The 18,754-nt window shown below is 49.1% G+C and overlaps 1 protein-coding gene across 2 annotated transcripts; it reads right to left on the reverse strand.

Annotated features, from left to right (window-relative positions):
- Window positions 1–29: 29 nt before the first annotated feature.
- On the reverse strand, window positions 30–14,537 carry AAAS (aladin WD repeat nucleoporin). Of its 2 annotated transcripts, XM_003939226.4 has the most exons (16): window positions 14,250–14,536; window positions 13,178–13,305; window positions 7,140–7,195; window positions 6,751–6,842; window positions 6,510–6,556; window positions 6,170–6,268; window positions 5,717–5,860; window positions 2,090–2,210; window positions 1,652–1,776; window positions 1,455–1,515; window positions 1,220–1,310; window positions 931–1,024; window positions 779–846; window positions 564–645; window positions 361–445; window positions 30–278 (listed from the first exon to the last, which is right to left on the reverse strand). In XM_003939226.4, the coding sequence occupies exons 1-16, from the start codon at window positions 14,370–14,372 to the stop codon at window positions 54–56; spliced, it is 1,641 nt and encodes a 546-aa protein (XP_003939275.2). In that variant the 5' UTR covers window positions 14,373–14,536; the 3' UTR covers window positions 30–53. The 2 variants fall into 2 exon arrangements, with proteins under 2 accessions (XP_003939275.2, XP_003939276.2); XM_003939227.4 differs by lacking the exon at window positions 6,170–6,268 and having other exon boundaries at window positions 14,250–14,537.
- Window positions 14,538–18,754: the final 4,217 nt, after the last annotated feature.

Genomic DNA, 18,754 nt, shown 5'->3' on the forward strand with positions numbered 1-18,754 from the left:
ACTCCCTGGAAGACAGTCTGGTAACGGAGTGAAAAACAAAAGGCAAACTTTTATTAGAGGTGGGAATGTGGGGAGTGGGGCAGAACAGGTAGTGGCCCTGAGAGAGGGTCCCAAGGAGCAGAGGTTGGGGCTGTCTCAGTAAAGAGGGGCAGGTCACGAATAGAGCCTCCACCCCCAGCGGGGGGTTCCTGGGCCCAGCCAAGCACTGGGCTGAAACGTGGAAACTGGGCATTGACGAAGTACAGCGGGATGTGGGCAATTCGGCCTGTGGACCAGCCCTGCAGAGCGGGGAAAGGAAAGGATCAGCCTGGGCCCAAAGAAGGGCCACCTGGCAGCCATACAGCAGCCTGGAACACTCACCACACTGAGCAGGGCCCCTTTGTTGAAGGAAGGATGGAAAGCGATGAGCTGGGGCTGGGCTCCTGGCTCCCCCTGGATAACGCCACTAAAAGAAAAGGTGAGCAGGCAACTGGAGGCGGAAGGGAGCTGCATGTAGTGAGATACGGGTTTTGTGCAGGAAGGCTGGTGAGGAGTCCAGACTTCAGGGCCCACGTGGCACTTACCAGGGAAGGAGCTCAAACACAGGGCTGTTTCGAGTACAGAAGAGGAGGATGACTGGCTTACCATCCTGTACCCTTGGGTTTCCTGTAAGAAATGGATCCAGGGATAGGGGAGGAACTCTGAAGGCAGAGTCCCAGGACACGGGCAGAGGAGAATGGCCTCACTACTTTAACTGGGAAGATGGCTGTGGGCTGAGCCCTTCATCCTTGCCTCTTACCTTTCATGAGCACAGCCAGACGCTCCCCACTGGGGTCCCAGACCATGGAGTGAGCCTCTCCCCCAAGCCTGTGTGTGAGGACAGGTTGGGCGAATTTCAGTGTGTCCCTCCCACCTGCGTTTCACTGCCATTCTCTCAACCACTCAGCTCACCTCTCCTCACCATCTGGTGTCTGGACTGTTGTCTCAGACAGATCTGCCACAATTGTTGCTGACTTCGCACCTCCAACACGCCCCTTTCCCTCACCTGTGGATGGATAAGAGCAGAGGTTCTTGCAAGATAACAGGTCTCTCACTGGTCGGCCGCCAGCTCACCACAGGCATCAACACCTCTAAATCTCCTAAGCTGCTATATTTCCCATTATCCCTCAGAGCTGTATCTTCCCAAATGTTGCTGCCTCCCTGTGACCACCCCAAATACCGAAGTGTTGGCCTAACTCACCACAACGTTCTGGAAAAGACAGGGAGTAAATCAGTGGCTCTCCCAACACAGTGAACAGCAATCGGTTGCCATCTGGGCTCCAGCAGCCAGTCTGGGGTCAGGAAGCAAAAGGCAGGGGACGCTATGTCCATAGTAGAACACGGGACGGAGAATAGAGGTGGCTGGGCTTAGGGGCATCCGGGGCCCACTGGAATCCTCTCCTCCCCAGCGTCTGTGAATCAGAGTCCCCTGTTACCTGACAGCGCCCTGACAGAGTAGGCCACCTCTCACAAGTCCACATCTGGGCCTCCCAGACTCTGAGCCAAAGAGAAGCAAATTACAGCTCAGGACCTCTTAAGTTTCAAAATCTGGACCTACCTCCCTTGACAGAGCTTCCAGGAGCTAAGTGCCTTTCTCTAGGTCCATGCCCCCCTCCATCCTCCTCCCACTCACCGAAAGACAGCTGAAGGAGTGGTAGCCAGGACTTTGCTGCCATCTGGGGACCAGAGCAGGTTAGTCACCCCACCTCCTCGAAACCAGGGAAGGGGGACACAGGTCTCTGTTGAGACATCCCATACCTAGGAGAGTGGGGCAGTAGAGAAAACTCAAGCACCCTATCATCTTGTAGTGGGCTGCCCTCTCTAATGTACAAAAGCCAGAAAGGAGAGGAACCAAGAGAGGGCCTGTGAAACAGGAGGCACGGGTTCATGCTGACAATTACAGAGGGTGGAGTTTTAATCCTAATGAGACTGATGGCAAAGCTCCTCCCCAGGTAAGTTTAAAACTGAATGGACCAGAGTCCCTCCTCCTTCCCCCATGATGTTTCTACCACTGAGTGAAAAACACTTTTGCCAGGGCTGAAACGAGCATGATGGACAGGGACGCACTCACCCGGATAGCAGCATCCACGGGTGAAGCTGAGAGCAGCCGCCCCCCACTGGGGGCCCAGGCCAAGCTGGTGACAGGCGTGTGCCCAGGGTGAGACAGCACTTGGGCACAGCCAGAAGAGGGTCTGGGGGGAACACAGACAGTATGGAGTCAGAAGATGACAAGAGGCTAGCCCCAAACTTCTATTTCTTTGCCTCCTTCTGCTAAAACCTCCCTATCCCGATGTTCTGCTCTGAGCTCAAATCCAGGTTAGGGAAAAGGAATAAGGATTGTGGAAGTTAAAAGAAAAAAACAGCAAAGGAAAAAAGGGCCAAGTCCCCATGAGCAGGTCAACACGGAAGAGGTGATCTGCAAGGTCTCAAGGCCCAGGTGAAAGGGAATGCTTTCACTACAGGCCATGAGGAGGTAAAGCCTAACCACTAACCTAGAAGGTGTGCCGTGGGGTGATGTCAGGCCCCACCCTAGAACACAGCGCCCCACTGCAGGCCATCCAGCCTGGCCATCCATCCATCCAAGGATAATTTATGACATTACTTCAAGGTTCCAACCTTTCCTCTCCAGAGTTATCTAAGGCTCCTCAGAACGCACCCCGCCTTTATCAGAGCTCCTCCCACCTCTGCACTCCAGCATTGTTTGCTGCTCATCACAAAGATGCTGCCTGTGGCTTGGCCTCCATCACTACAAGGGAACTACCTGAGGGCACCTGCCATGTGTCTGCAGCTGTGTATTTCCAGAGCCATGTGCCTGGCCTGACAGACAAAGGCTACTATCTGAATTAATGCCACCTTCTCCTCTTTCTACCTAACTATAACCACTTGCAGCCCCAGTTAAGGCTTAGTTACGGATATACAACTTAATTCTCTTGAACTTTACAATAAATCACAACTGCCTTTGCAGATCAGTTCAGATTCATCTCATTCTTTTCAGTGGCTCCACTGTATACCACTCAAGGGATGAACTATAATTTATTCAGTCATGCATCTACAAATAGACATTTGACTTGTCTGTAAGTTTTTATTATACATAATGCTATAAAAAAATATTCCCTGGGCCAGGCGCGGTGACTCAAGCCTGTAATCCCAGCACTTTGGGAGGCCGAGGCGGGTGGATCACGAGGTCGAGAGATCGAGACCATTCTGGTCAACATGGTGAAACCCCGTCTCTACTAAAAATACAAAAAACTAGCTGGGTGTGGTGGCGCGTGCCTGTAATCCCAGGTACTTAGGAGGCTGAGGCAGGAGAATTGCCTGAGCCCAGGAGGCGGAGGTTGCGGTGAGCCGAGATCGCGCCATTGCACTCCAGCCTGGGCAACAAGAGCGAAACTCCGTCTCAAAAAAAAAAAAAAAAGAGAAAAGCTTAGAATTGGCCGGGCGCGGTGGCTCAAGCCTGTAATCCCAGCACTTTGGGAGGCTGAGGCGGGTGGATCACGAGGTTGAGAGATTGAGACCATCCTGGTCAACATGGTGAAACCCCGTCTCTACTAAAAATACAAAAAAATTAGCTGGGCATGGTGGTGCGTGCCTGTAATCCCAGCTACTGAGGAGGCTGAGGCAGGAGAATTGCTTGAACCCAGGAGGCGGAGGTTGCGGTGAGCCGAGATCGCGCCATTGCACTACAGTCTGAGTAACAAGAGCGAAACTCCGTCTCAAAAAAAAAAAAAAAAAATTTCCTGGCTGGGCATGGTGGCTTACGCCTGTAATCCCAGCACTTTGGGAGGCTGAGGCAGGCGGATCACGAGATCAAGAGATCGACTATCCTGGCCAACATGGTGAAACCCCATCTCTACTAAAAATACAAAAATTAGCTGGGCGTGGTGGCGCTCGCCTGTAGTCCCAGCTACTCGGGAGGCTGAGGAAGGAGAACTGCTTGAACCCGGGAGGCAGAGGTCGCAGTGAGCCAAGATTGCGCCACTGCACTGCTGCCTGGTGACAAAGTAAGACTCTATCTCAAAAAATATATATATAATATATATTTCATACATATATTTCATACATATTATATATATTTTATACATATTATATAGAAATAGATTTTATATATACTATATATAAAATATATATTATATATAGATATAAATATGTATTATATATTTTTATGTAAAAATATATTTTATAATATGCAATATATATTTTATATTTTATTATATATATTTTAAAATATAAATATGTATTATATTGTATAATATATATTTTAGATATTTTATATTTTATAAAACATTTGTATATATTAAAATATATAAATATAAAAAATATAAAAATATATTTATATATTAAAATATATACATATAAATATATATATATATTTCATGGGCCAGGCACACTCCAGGCTGGAGTGCAGTAGCATAATCACAGCACACTGCAGCCTCAAACTCCTGAGGCTCCTGCCTCAGCCTCAGCCTCTCAAGTAGCTAGGACTACAGGAGTACACCCCAACCCCAGCTAGTTTTTTTTATTTTTTTGTATAGACAGTGTCTGTGTTGCCCAAGCTAGTCTCAAACTCCTAGACTCGAGTGATCCATCTGCCTCAGCCTCTCAAACTGCTGGGATTACAGGCATGAGCCATCACATCTGGCCTTATTTATTGTTTTTTTAATTGTTTGGAAATTGAGTTTTGCTTGTCGGCCAGGCTAGAGTGCAATGGCCCAATCTCTAATCTTAGGACTTTGGGAGGCTGAAGTGGGTGGATCACTTGAGTTCAGGAGTTCGAGACCAGCCTGGCCAACATGGTGAAACCCTATCTCTACTAAAAATGCGAAAATTAGCTGGGCACAGTAGTGGGCACCTGTAATCCCAGCTACTCAGGAGGCTAAGGCAGGAGAATCACTTGAACCTGGGAGGTGGAGGATGCAGTGAGCCGAGATCATGCCACTACACTCCAGCCCAGGTGACAGAGCAAGACTCTGTCTCAAAAAATAAATAAATAAATAAAACAAAACCTATTATCATGTATTTTTTTTTCTTATATTACCTATTGTCAAGGTTTAGGTATTAGGGTTACATTAACTTTATAAAAATAAATCAGGAAGGATCCTGCAACAGAAAGAGGGAGGACATTAACAGGAAAGCAGGTGAAATCTGAATAAAGTTTGTAGTTAACGTAGTTAATAATAATGAACAAATATAACAAACATTGGCTTCTTAGTTTTGACAAATCTAACATGGTAATATGACGTTAACAATGGGGGAAACTGCAGGAAGAGTATGCTGAAACTCTCTGTACTATCTTTGCAACTTTTCTATAAATCTAAAATTCTGCCAAAATAAAGTTTATTAAAGTTTTTTTTAGGCCGGGCGCGGTGGCTCACACCTATAATCCCAGCACTTTGGGAGGCCGAGACAGGTGGATCACGAGGTCAAGAGATCGAGACTCCATCTCCAAAAAAAAAAAAAGAAAGTCTTTCCACCCTGTAGTAACTCACAGACACATTGTACCCACAATCCAAAAGCCCCTAGTTCTGTCTCTTTCTCCAGATTATTCTTAGCAACCAACCTTGATCTTAATCTGCTTTTCCTATAGCCCTGGAAAGTGCTGTGAGGACAAATAATTTCTCCTTTCAGATCTCCTCACCACCCACCATGCCTAGCATTGCACAACTCTCAGACCAAGGTAAGACAGGCTACTAAGACTCACCGGGTAGACAAGGAGGTAGGGTCCAGGGTCCAGATGAGAATGCAGCTCTGGCAGGCCACAGCCAAGACAGAGGCACTGAGGGGCTTCCAGGCCAGAGCTGCCACATTTCGCTGCAGCCGGTGCTTCAGGGAGGGGACTATGGTGCTAGGGTAAAGCGGTAGGGAACTGAGTCAAGGCAAGAACACTAAGGCTCCAAGGCCCGGAGTGCAGTTAAGGAGAGAAAACCACAGAGAAGAAAGATGATCCATCCAGGGCCCAGGGGCATTATGAGGCAGGAGAGGATAAAGTTTAGGTCTAGAAAGAGCACACATCCAGTTATGGAGCTTCCCTGACCCCAGTTCTGGAAGGAGCCCTATGAATCAGGTTCAAGAACTACAGGACTCCCTGGGACCAAGGCTGGCAAGCAAAGTTGATACTGACAAGTCAGAGCCCACCTGGTATGCCCACACACACCTGCTGGCATTATACACACGGACTGAGTCATCTAGCAGAGCCACTGCAAACTTGTTGGTGTGAGGGTGCCATGCAAAGACACGCAAGCAGCAGCTGGACCTAAGAAGGAGTTAACATAAAGAGTCCTGCACCTACCCCAGCCAAGCCCAGAATCTCACATTCATTTCCAGTAAGGATGTGGTTTTTTTCTACTTTTTCTTTTATTCTTTTTGTGGGGAACAGGAGGAATGAGAATATAGGGAGTAATCGAGAAAAGAGTAGTAGTCTTTGCCTTCTCCCCAGAAGAAGTTTCAAGGTTCGGGACTTCCTTCCCACAGAGCTCCAGGGACTGTGCACTCACCAATTTGTGACTTGGGCAAATTCAGCAATCAGATCTTCACTCCTGAGCTGTAAGAACAAAGCAGACAGACGACACACTGGGGCAAAAGGAGCTCATCCCCTCACTATTCCTACCAGGGAGCTGGACCACTCCTACCCTCTGAAGTCATCACACCCAACCCTGATCTGCAGGGACAGGAATGGGGGCAGAGTGGGATGGGGACGAAGCAACTGCAGAGGGCTGGGGAGGAAGCCAAACTTACAGACAAATGGGGGAACAGGGACCCATGGAGGGAGGAGGCCCATCGACAGAGTGCCAGGGCCCAGCCGGATGCCGTCTTCACCCACTCAAACACTGTGGAGTTGAGGAAGCAGCTCTGATTAAAGCATTCATAGGGTTCTCAACAGATGCCCTTTGGTGAAAGACAAGGAAGGACAGCCAGCCACTCCCCAGGCCCTTCTGCCCAGTAAGCGCTCCCAACACCTCACTCTGCACACCCACTCTGGGTTATTTGGGTAGATAGGAGAGGAGAGAACAGGAAAAATAGGGCTAAAGGGAAAGAGTCTGGGCCAACAAGTGTTGGGGTGAGTTCAATAATATAGAGGGGAAATAACCACACAACTAGGGAAGGCTGGAGAGAAAAATACTTACCCTCTTCTTCTGAGTTTGCAATTTCATTTAGTACCCCAAAAAGGCCCACATCACGCCTGATAAGGGAGGAAAACATGAGTCAGATTACTCTGATCCTCTCTGTCCCCTCTACGAGTTGCATTCATTCATTCAATATACATGTATTAAAAATATGGGCACTCACATTTAAGGAGTGCCAACTATGTACCAGGCACTCTATATGTTGTCCTTTCATTTAAGCATCTCACAAATCTGAATGACATTCTACCCATTTATCTATGAGGCAACCAAGGCTCAGAGGACTTTTGGAGCTTTGTGAGCAGGCCAAGGAGTTAGGACCTGCTCTAAGACAATGAATAGAAAGCCATGAAAGCATTTTAAGGAAAAAAATAAACAGATCACACAGTAGCATTTTAGAAAGAGCAGTCTGGCTGCAGATTAGGGAGTGATAAGAATAAGGGCCGACACAAGGCTCATGCTAATCCCAGCACTTTGGGAGACCGAGACGGGCGGATCGCGAGGTCAGGAGATCATGACCATCATGGCCAACATGGTGAAACACCATCTCCACTAAAAATACAAAAATTAGCTGGGCGTGGTGGCATACGCCTCTAGTTCCAGCAGCTACTCGAGAGGCTGAGACAGGAGAATCACCTGAACCTGGGAGGCAGAGGTTGCAGTGAGCCAAGATCGCACCATTGCAATCCAGCCTGGACAAGAGTGAGACTCCATCTCTCTCTCTCTCTCTCTCTCTCTCTCTCTCACACACACACACACACACACACACACTCAAACACACAAACACACACACACACAAAAAAAAAAACAGAAAATGTCCAGGTGCAGTGGCTCACTTTGGGAGGCCAAGGCAGGTGGATCACCTAAGCTCAGGAGCTCAGAGACCAGCCTAGGCAACATAGAGAAACCCCCTCTCTACAAAAAAAATACAAAATTAGCCAGGTGTGGTGGCCCACACCTGTGGTCCCAGCTACTTGGGAGGCTGAGGAGGGAGCATCGCTTGAGCCCTGGGGGCTGACGATGCAGTGAGCCGTGTTCCATGTTTGTGCCACTGCAATCCACGCTGAGCAACAGAGCAAGACCCTGCCAAAAAAAAAAAAAAAAAAAAAAAAAAAGGCCAGGTGCGGCGGCTCACACCTGTAATCCCAGCACTTTGAGAGGCCGAGTCGGGCGGATCATGAGGTCAAGAGATCAAGACCATCCTGGTCAACATGGTGAAACCCCGTCTCTACTAAAAAAATACAAAAATTAGCTGGGCATGGTGGCGCACACCTGTAGTCCCAGCTACTCAGGAGACTGAGGCAGGAGAATTGCTTGAACACTGGAGGTGGAGGTTACAGTGAGCTGAGATCAAGCCACTGCACTCCAGCCTGGTGCCTGGCGACAGAGCAAGACTTTGTCTCAAAAAAAAAAAAAAAAAAGAAGAAGAAGAAGAAGAAAAGAAAAGGAAAAGAAATCAGTTAAGAATCTACTTCAAGGCCGGGCGCGGTGGCTCAAGCCTGTAATCCCAGCACTTTGGGAGGCCGAGGCGGGTGGATCACGAGGTCGAGAGATCGAGACCAACCTGGTCAACATGGTGAAACCCCGTCTCTACTAAAAATATAAAAAATTGGCCGGGCGCGGTGGCTCAAGCCTGTAATCCCAGCACTTTGGGAGGCCGAGGTGGGTGGATCACAAGGTCAAGAGATCGAGACCATCTTGGTCAACATGGTGAAACCCCGTCTCTACTAAAAATACAAAAAAAATAGCTGGGCATGGTGGTGCGTGCCTGTAATCCCAGCTACTCAGGAGGCTGAGGCAGGAGAATTGCCTGAACCCAGGAGGCAGAGGTTGCAGTGAGCCGAGATCGCGCCATTGCACTCCAGCCTGGGTAACAAGAGCGAAACTCCGTCTCAAAAAAAAAAAAAAAAAAAAAAAGAATCTACTTCAGGGCCAGGCGCGGTGGCTCAAGCCTGTAATCCCAGCACTTTGGGAGGCCGAGGCGGGTGGATCACGAGGTCGAGAGATCGAGACCATCCTGGTCAACATGGTGAAACCCCGTCTCTACTAAAAATACAAAAAATTAGCTGGGCATGGTGGCACGTGCCTGTAATCCCAGCTACTCAGGAGGCTGAGGCAGGAGAATTGCCTGAACCCGGGAGGCGGAGGTTGTGGTGAGCCGAGATCGCGCCATTGCACTCCAGCCTGGGTAACAAGAGCAAAACTCCGTCTCAAAAAAAAAAAAGAATCTACTTCAGGAAAAAGGTGAAAATGGCCTGAACTGGTGGGTACGAAGAAAAGAGACAGATTTGAGAGATTTAGGAAGTAGCACGAACAAGATGCGAAGACTAAACAGACATTAGTAAAGGAAAGAGCAATACAAGGGAAACGCCTAGGTAATAACTATATCAGCTATTATGCTTACAATGTGCCAGCTCTGGACTAGGTGCTTCACATGAACTAATCAAGCCATTATCACAATCCTACAAGACAGGTATTGTTATCACTGTATGTATTTTTATTTTATTGATATGGAGTCTTGCTCTGTCACCCAGGCTAAAGTGCAGTAGCATGATCACGGCTCGCAGCAGCCTCAGCCTTCTGGGCTCAGGCATTCCTGCCCCAGCCTCCTGAGCTACACACTATCATGCCCAGCTAATTTGTAAAATTTTTGTAGAGGCAGGGTTTCACCATTGTTTTTTTTTTCCTTTTTTTTTTTTTTTTTTTTTTTTTAAGATGGAGTTTCGCTCTTGTTACCCAGGCTGGAGTGCAATGGCGCGATCTCAGCTCACCACGACCTCCGCCTCCTGGGTTCAGGCAATTCTCCTGCCTCAGCCTCCTGCGTAGCTGGGATTACAGGCACGCGCCACCATGCCCAGCTAATTTTTTGTATTTTTAGTAGAGCCACCGCGCCCGGCCTTTTTTTTTTTTTTTTTTTTTTTTTTAAGATTGAGTCTCACTCTATTGCCCAGGCTGGAGTGCCATGGTGTGAACTCAGCTCACTGCAACCTCCACCTCCCAGGTTCAAGCAATTCTTGTGCCTCAGCCTCCTGAGTAAGAAAGATTACAGGTGGGGGCTGGTGCGGTGGCTCAAGCCTGTAATCCCAGTACTTTGGGAGGCCGAGGCGGGCAGATCACAAGGTCGAGAGATCGAGACCATCCTGGCCAACATGGTCAAACCCCGTCACTACTAAAAATACACCAAAAAAAATTAGCTGGGCATGGTGGCGTGTGCCTGTAGTCCCAGCTACCCAGGAGGCTGAGACAGAAGAATTGCTTGAACCCGGGAGGCAGAGGTTGCAGTGAGCCCAGATCGTGCCACTGTACTCCAGCCTGGCGCCTGGCAACAAAGCAAAACACTGTCTCAAAAAAAAGAAAAAAAAAAAAAAAGATTACAGGTGGGTACCACTATGCCCAGCTAATTTTTTTATTTTTAGTAGACACAGAGTTTTATCACCTTGGCCAGGCTGGTCTCCAACTCCTGACCTCAAGTGATCCACCCACCTCAGCCTCCCAAAGTGCTGGGATTATAGGTATAAGCCTCCGTGCCCAGCCTATCACTGCATTTTTAGATCAGAGAAAAGATGTGAAGAGGTTAATTAATATGAACAGAGCCAGGCGCGGTGGCTCACGCCTGTAATCCCAGCACTTTGGGAGGCCAAGGCGGGTGGATCACGAGGTCAGGAGATCGAGACCATCCTGGTCAACATGGTGAAACCCCGTCTCTACTAAAAATACAAAAAATTAGCTGGGCATGGTGGTGCGCGCCTGTAATCCCAGTTACTCAGGAGGCTGAGGCAGGAGAATTGCCTGAACCCAGGAGGCGGAGGTTGCGGTGAGCCGAGATCATGCCATTGCACTCCAGCCTGGGTAACTAGAGCAAAACTCCGTCTCAAAAAAAAAAAAAATTAATATGAACAAGGTAATCTCAGTAGAAAGTAGCACAGTCAGGAGTCAACCATCTATCTCCCGCAGAACCTAAACTCAAACCACTTGTTCCTAAATGAGTAATATGATCATTGGGAAGTAGGTTTGGAGAGAGAAATAAAGAGACTGGGTTTGAGCATGCTGACTATATGAAGCCTGTGAAATATTCAAGCAGGATAATTTGGCAACAAGTGAACACCCAAGTCTGATGCATCGACTGGAAATCTAGCCCCAGGAACACCAACATCTAAGGGACATCAGGAAGAGGAGCCACCAAAAAGCCTGACAAGCAGCAGCCACAGAAGCAGGAGATAGGAAAGAGGCTGGGAATGAATGGCTTTTCAATAAACTGATGTTCAACTTCACTTACACAGGCAGGCACATTCAACTATACTAAAGTACCAAAGATCAAAGTTGGACAGTACATGTGTTGGAAAACAGGCTCTCACATACTGCTGGTGGGACCATACACATGTACAATTTTGACAGAGGACTATTTGGAACACCTCATAAAATTACAGATGAACATACCCTCTGAGCCCGGCAACTTAATTTCTAGGAATTCATCCCTACTACCCACCCCCCGCCTTTTTTTTTTTTTTTTTTTTTGGAGACAAAGTGTCACTCTGTGCCACTGCACTGGCGCAATCTTGGCTCACTGCAACCTCCACCTCCCAGGCTCAAGCAATCCTCATATACCTAAGCCTCCTGAGTTGGTGAGACTGGAGGCACACACCACCATACCTGGCTAATTTTTGCATTTTTCTTGTAGAGACAGGGTTTCACCATGTTCCCCAGGGTAGTCTGGAACTACTGAGTTCAAGCAATCTGCCTGCCTCAGCCTACCAAAGTGCTGGGATTACAGGCATGAGTCACTGTGCCTGGCATAACTAATCCTTGAAGGGATTAATATGTGCCATTAATAGGGCCAGACCCAGTGGCTCACAGCTGTAATCCCAGCATCTTGGGAGGCCAAGGCAGGCACATCAGGTGAGGTCAGGAGTTTGAGACCAGCCTGGCCAACATGGTGAAACCCCATCTCTACTAAAAATACAAAAATTAGCCAGGCATGGTGGGGTGCGCCCATAGTCCCAGCTGCTCAGGTGGTCAAAGCAGGAGAATCACTTGAGCCCGGGAGGCAGAGGTTGCAGTGAGCTGAGATCACACTACTACACTCTAGCCTGGGGGACAGAGCAAGACTCCATCTCATTATTAAAAAAAAAAGTGACATTAATATGAAGCACTGAAAAAAAAAAATATATATGAAGCACTGTTCTCTCAGTACTTTATTAATTCACTTAATCATCACTACAACCTTGTAAGATAAGTTCCATATATAGACGAAGAATCTGAAAAACAAGGTGATTAAGTAACTTGCTCAAGGTCACACAGCTAAAAAATGGCACAGCCAGAAAATGAACCCAGGCTGGGTACAGTGTCTCACACCTGTAATCCCAGCACTTTGGGAAGCCAAGGTGGGCAGATCATGAGGTCAGGAGATCGAGACCATCTGGCCAACATGGTGAAACCCCATCTCTACTAAAATACAAAAAAATTAGCCAGGCATGGTGGCACGTGCCTGTAGTCCCAGCTACTCGGGAGACTGAGGCAGGGAAATCACTTGAACCCGGGAGACAGAGGTTGCAGTGAGCTGAGATGCACTACAGCCTGGCAACAAAGCAAGACTCCATCTCAAAACACAAAAGGACCCAAGGAGTGTGGCTCCACTCCTACATGTGCAAAGTGGATCACCTATGTATGAGATTATTCAATGCAACCTTCTATCTAATCTTGCTGAGCTTCAAGTAAAAGCACAGAAGTGGTAATGATATGGGGTAGGGGCAGAGAGCAGGTTCACCTAATCAAGCCAGAAAGCAAAGCAAGTAACTAGAGACGAAATGGAAGTACTTTTCCCACAGTATTCCTGGGAAGGACAAGGAAGGAAAACTGGTATTTATTGAGCATTTGAGTTCTACAATAAGGACTAGTAATTTCATATGATTTAGCATATACAGCTCTCATGGAGAGAAAGCCTGAATAAAAGTCTTTTGAAGAACACCCCAAGGTAAAGGGGTGGTGACTCATTTTCCAGGATCTGCAGACTACGATCCAGGAAACCCTTTGCCATGCCTCACCAAATGCTGATGCATCTCTTCCACACTTGCTCCCGGTGATGGATGAAGGCAGTTCTTGTGCCATGGTCCAGCCTTCCAGGGGTCTTTAGGGGATCCTTGGTCAGGTGTAGGATCGGAAGATTGATCCACTATAGCACAGAAGTGAGGGGTGTGACAGTGAGTCAGTTTCCTCCCAAATCTTTAATTCCTTGCTATCTCCACCCACCGCTGAGCTAAGTATAAGAGATTCCAGAGGCCTGTTTCCCATTTCCACAAAGCTAACACTTGTGAGAATGGGAAACAAGTCTTTTTTTTTTTTTTTTTTTTTTTTTTTTTTTTTGAGACGGAGTTTTGCCCTTGTTACCCAGGCTGGAGTGCAATGGCGCAATCTCGGCTCACCGCAACCTCCGCCTCCTGGGCTCAGGCAATTCTCCTGCCTCAGCCTCCTGAGTAGCTGGGATTACAGGCACGTGCCACCATGCCCAGCTAATTTTTTGCACTTTTAGTAGAGACGGGGTTTCACCATGTTGACCAGGATGGTCTCGATCTCTCGACCTCGTGATCCACCCGCCTCGGCCTCCCAAAGTGCTGGGATTACAGGCTTGAGCCACCGCGCCCGGCGCGGGAAACAAGTCTTAGCTCCCGTATCTGTACAACTAGAATAATATTTCATAGGGTTGCTGTAATTATGAAACCGTATAACATTTTTAGAAAGCACCTGACTCAGTCTCTTTCTTACAGGGCAAACGCTCAATGTCAGTTTCCCTTCCTTGTCCTTCCCAGAAACACCATGAAAAAAGTTGCAGGTTGTAACGTCCTGATCCTCTCAAGATACTGTCCCCAATTTTTAGAGTTCTCCTGCATCTTCACACTCCCTAGAATCTCTCTCATTCTCTCCAGCCCCTCTAGGCCTCCTCCACAGCTCCTTAACCTCCCTCTTATACTCCAATCCCAGTCCAAACAGATTCCAACCCTTCTATTCTCTGCAAAGGCCAGGCTAGTCGGCTAGACTCTGCGACCCTGCCCCTGTCATACTGCCTTCCCCGACTCCGCCCCCATGCCTGCAGGTCCCCTCCCTCCTCGCCCTGGCCACCTGGCCCCGGAAGTCGGGAGGCGGGCTCTCATAGCTACTGCCCGTCACCAGCTCGTTATTATGCTCATATAGGGTGACTTGATCCCGAGGCGGTGGAGGAGGGAACAATCCCAGAGAGCACATCTTGCCGGTCCGCAGGACGTCTGGAGTAAGGAAACTCCCGGCCGGAACGGCACAGACCGCACTCCCACGACTCAGTTCCCGGGCTAGATTCGTATGCGGACGGGTAGCCACAAGGGACAAACGACGAGGCGGAGCTCAACGGAAGTGAAGGAAAGACTAACGGGAAAGAAGGACGCGTGCGTGGTCCCGGGACAGACCTCCAAAGCTTCCTCCTCCGCCCCCTGGCGGCCGGAGGGGGAGCAGGGCGGATACGTGCGTCCTCTGGCCAACCGCTGGTTACCGTGGGGAGCGGGGTTTTCTTGTTGTTTTTCCACGAGACTATTCCGTTTTTTCCAGCTCCGAATTCCCCTACACCTTCTGCTACTCCCTCTCTTAGCGCTTAGAAAGCCCGAAATAAGCCACATTCAGGGAATTACCAAATTAACCCTCCCAGGCCTGTGGATCACCCAGAAGAAAATACAGGCGTGTCACGGGAAGCAGGCTGGAAAGGCGAAAGAAAAGTCTTAAGAGAGGAGGAGCCGCGCTGCACCCACAAGGGGGTTAGGCGTCCTGGAAAGGGAGGTGGGGACGGTTGGAAAACTAACATTTCCTGGCCAGACGCTGTGGCTCACGCCTGTAATCCCAACACTATGGAAGGCCGAGGTGGGTGGATCACCTGAAGGTCAGGAGTTCGAGACCAGCCTGGCCAAAATGGTGAAACCCCCATCTCTACTAAAAATGCAAGAATTACCCGGCGTGGTGGCGGGCACCTGTAATCCCAGCTATTCAGGAAGCTGAGGCAGGAGAATAGCTTGAACCCAGGAGGCACAGGTTACAGTGAGCTGAGATAGCACCATTGCACTCCAGTCTGGGCAACAAGAGTGAAACTTCATCTCAAAAAAAAAGGAAGGGCCGGGCGCGGTGGCTCAAGCCTGTAATCCCAGCACTTTGGGAGGCCGAGGCGGGTGGATCACGAGGTCGAGAGATCGAGACCATCCTGGTCAACATGGTGAAACCCCGTCTCTACTAAAAATACAAAAAACTAGCTGGGCGTGGTGGCGCGTGCCTGTAATCCCAGCTACTCAGGAGGCTGAGGCGGGAGAATTGCCTGAGCCCAGGAGGCGGAGGTTGCGGTGAGCCGAGATCGCGCCATTGCACTCCAGCCTGGGTAACAAGAGCGAAACTCCGTCTCAAAAAAAAAAAAAAAGAAAAAGAATAAAAGTGAGGCCTGGCCTGGTGGCTCACGTGTGTAATTCCAGCACTTTGGGAGACAGAGGCTGATCTCTTGAGCCCAGGAGTTCAAGATCAGCTTGGGCAATGTAGCAAGACCATGTATCTACAAAAAATCAAAAGTTAGCCAGCATGGTGACAAGCATCTGTAGTCCCAGACACTTGGAAGGCTGAGATTAGAGAATCAAGACTACAATGATCCAAGATTTCGCCACTGCACTCCAGCCTGGTCCGAGAGCCAGACCGTGTCAAGTGAGCAAGCAAGAGAAGGAGAGACAGAGAGGGAGGGAAGGAGGGAGGGAGGGAGGGAGAGAGAGAGAGAGAGAAGAAAGGGAGGGAGGGAAGAAAGAAGTCAGGAAGGGAGGGCGGGAGAGAGAGAGAAAGAAGAAAGGAAAGAAGGAAGGAGAGAGAGAAAGGGAGAAAGGAAGGAAGGAAGAAGAAAGAGAATGGCGGCCCCTCTTACAGACTTTGTTAAAACCATTGAATTCTTTGAGTCTCCCTTCCCTCATTTACAGTGTCCTAATTACTTCGTATGATTGTTTTCCATAAAAATAATGGAAGCGAAGCTGTCTAATAAATTTTGAAGTGCTAAACAAATGTCAGAGGTTAATTGCTATAACTGTGCCATCAGCTAGGTGACCTTGGTCGGAGTTCATTAACAAATGTTAATAAGTGGTTTGAAGATGTATAAGGCAGTCCCCATTCTCAAGAGCTGCCAGTCTTATTGAATAATCTAGGGGGGCATTTCAATTCTAGTATTCTGGATTACGTGTCTGCCATCTTTTCACCGGAAAAGTTCCCCCCAAGAGAGTTATTCCCAGGTCAGAAAACAAAGGGCTCCAGAGTCTCCTGAAAATGCACTTCACCTGAGAAGGCAGCTGGATCTCCTCTAATCTAGTGCTTTTCAACTGTTAAGGGATATAAGAATCACCTGGGGCCGGGTGTGGTGGCTCACACCTATAATCCCAGCACTTTGGGAGGCCGAGACGGGTGGATCACGAGGTCAAGAGATCGCGACCATCCTGGTCAACATGGTGAAACGCCGTCTCTACTAAAAATACAAAAGTTAGGCGGGTATGGTGGCGCACGCCTGTAGTCCCAGCTACTTGGGAGGCTGAGGCAGGAGAATTGCTTGAACCCAGGAGACGGAGGTTGCGGTGAGCCGAGATCATCATGCCATTGCACTCCAGCCTGGGTAACAAGAGCGAAACTCCGTCTCAAAAAAAAAAAAAAAAAAAAAAAAAGGATCACCTGGGCATCTTCTAGGGTGGTGCTCAGAGGCTGTATTTCCAAAGAATCCCCAGCTAATACTGCACAGACCACATTTTAAGTAGTAAGTCTCTAACCTAGCGGTCCCCAACCAGAGACAGTTTTTCCATGGGGAGGTGGGGAGGAAGTGGTTTCAGTATGAAACTGTTACACCTGGGCCAGGCACCGTGGCTCACGCCTGTAACCCAAGCACTTTGGAGGCCAAGGCAGGCAGATCACCTGAGGTCTGGAGTTCAAGACCAGCCTGACCAACATCGTGAAACCCCATCTTAAAAAAATATAAATAAATAAATTTTTAAAAATGAAACTGTTACACCTGAGATCAGGGGGTTTTTTTGTTTGTTTGTTTGTTTGTTTGTTTTTGAGTCTTGCTCTGTGCCCAGGCTGGAGCGCAACGGCGGGAACTCAGCTCACTGCAACCTCAGCCTCCCAGGTTCAAGCACTTCTGCTTCAGCTTCGCGAGAAGCTGGGATTACAGGCGCCTACCACCACGCCTGGCTAATTTTTGTATTTTTTTTTTTTTTTTTTTTTTTTTTTTTTTTTTTTTTTTTTAGTAGAGACGGGGTTTCATCATGCTGGCCAGGCTGGTCTCAAATTCCCAACCTCAGGCTCTCCGCCCGCCTCGGCCTCCCAAAGTGCTGGGATTACAGGCGTGAGCCACCGCGCCCGGCGGGTTCGCGTTTCTGAGAAACTAATGCCGCTTATCTGAGAGGCGGTGCCCAGCTTGCTTAGCTCATCCTGCAGTACGGTTCCTTTACAGACCACTGACGCGGGCAGGACCCCTGCTCTAACCCTTTCCCATAGACCCATTGAAATGAGTTCACTAGGCCCAGCGCGGTGGCTCACGCCTGTAATCCCAGCACTTTGGGAGGCCGAGGCGGGTGGATCACGAGGTCAAGAGATCGAGATCATCCTGGTCAACAAGGTGAAACCCCGTCTCTACTAAAAATACAAAAAATTAGCTGGGCATGGTGCCTGTAATCCCAGCTACTCAGGAGGCTGAGGCAGGAGAACTGCCTGAACCCAGGAGGCGGAAGTTGCGGTGAGCCGAGATTGCGCCATTGCACTCCAGCCTGGGTAACAAGAGCGAAACTCCATCTCAAAAAAAAAAAAAAAAAGAAAGAAATGAGTTCACTATCACCTGGGAAGTAACAGAAAGCTTGAAAAGCCTAAGGTATACACTGGAGATAGTTTGGGGAACTTGGCTGGGAAAGCTGTCCCTGAGAAGGGGAAGTGGGCAGGTTGGAGGTAGAAGAGGGAGCCAGTGACTGACTGATGAGTGGAGAGCACTGAACACCCGCGATCAAGTTTCCGTTTGTACTTTAGTCCTAACACCATCCAAACCCGGATACCCCCAGGAAATCACCCCGACCTGCAACTTCCACCAGCCCTCCATGAAACCTCGATTTTCACCAACAGATTATATTGATCGGTTAGGTGCCTGCATCTTACCCTGTAAGGTGAACTGGAGAGAAGGAACAGTGCTATTCCGCCTGCTGCCCCCGCCCTGGCCTGGCACAAGTACTGTCCCCTCCCCCATACTGCTTATTTAACATTTGTGGAACGGTTTTCACAATTTGCGGGTTCTAGGGAAGTCCAAGTCCAGGCCCAGCTTGCTCACCCAATAACTTCACCAGGGGGCGCGGCGGCCCCGGCGACTCAGCGACTGTGGGGAACTCTACGGGTTCCGAGCGCTTAGCGGGCGGTCCCCGCCAGCCCCTCCCTACGACCTGGGCGGGAACCGAGGCCGCGCACAGGCCGCTTCTAAAAGGGGCCCCCCACTTTGGGAGTCATCGTCGGAGCCTGGGTGCCTGGAGCTCCGCCCGCCACCCCTTCCCCGGCCCGCTGGAGCCCGGCGCCCCGACCCCGGGCCGGTAACCAGGCGCACATGGCCCGCCCGGCCC

This window comes from Saimiri boliviensis, chromosome 7 (genome assembly GCF_048565385.1).
Source record: "Saimiri boliviensis isolate mSaiBol1 chromosome 7, mSaiBol1.pri, whole genome shotgun sequence".
Taxonomy (NCBI): domain Eukaryota; kingdom Metazoa; phylum Chordata; class Mammalia; order Primates; family Cebidae; genus Saimiri; species Saimiri boliviensis.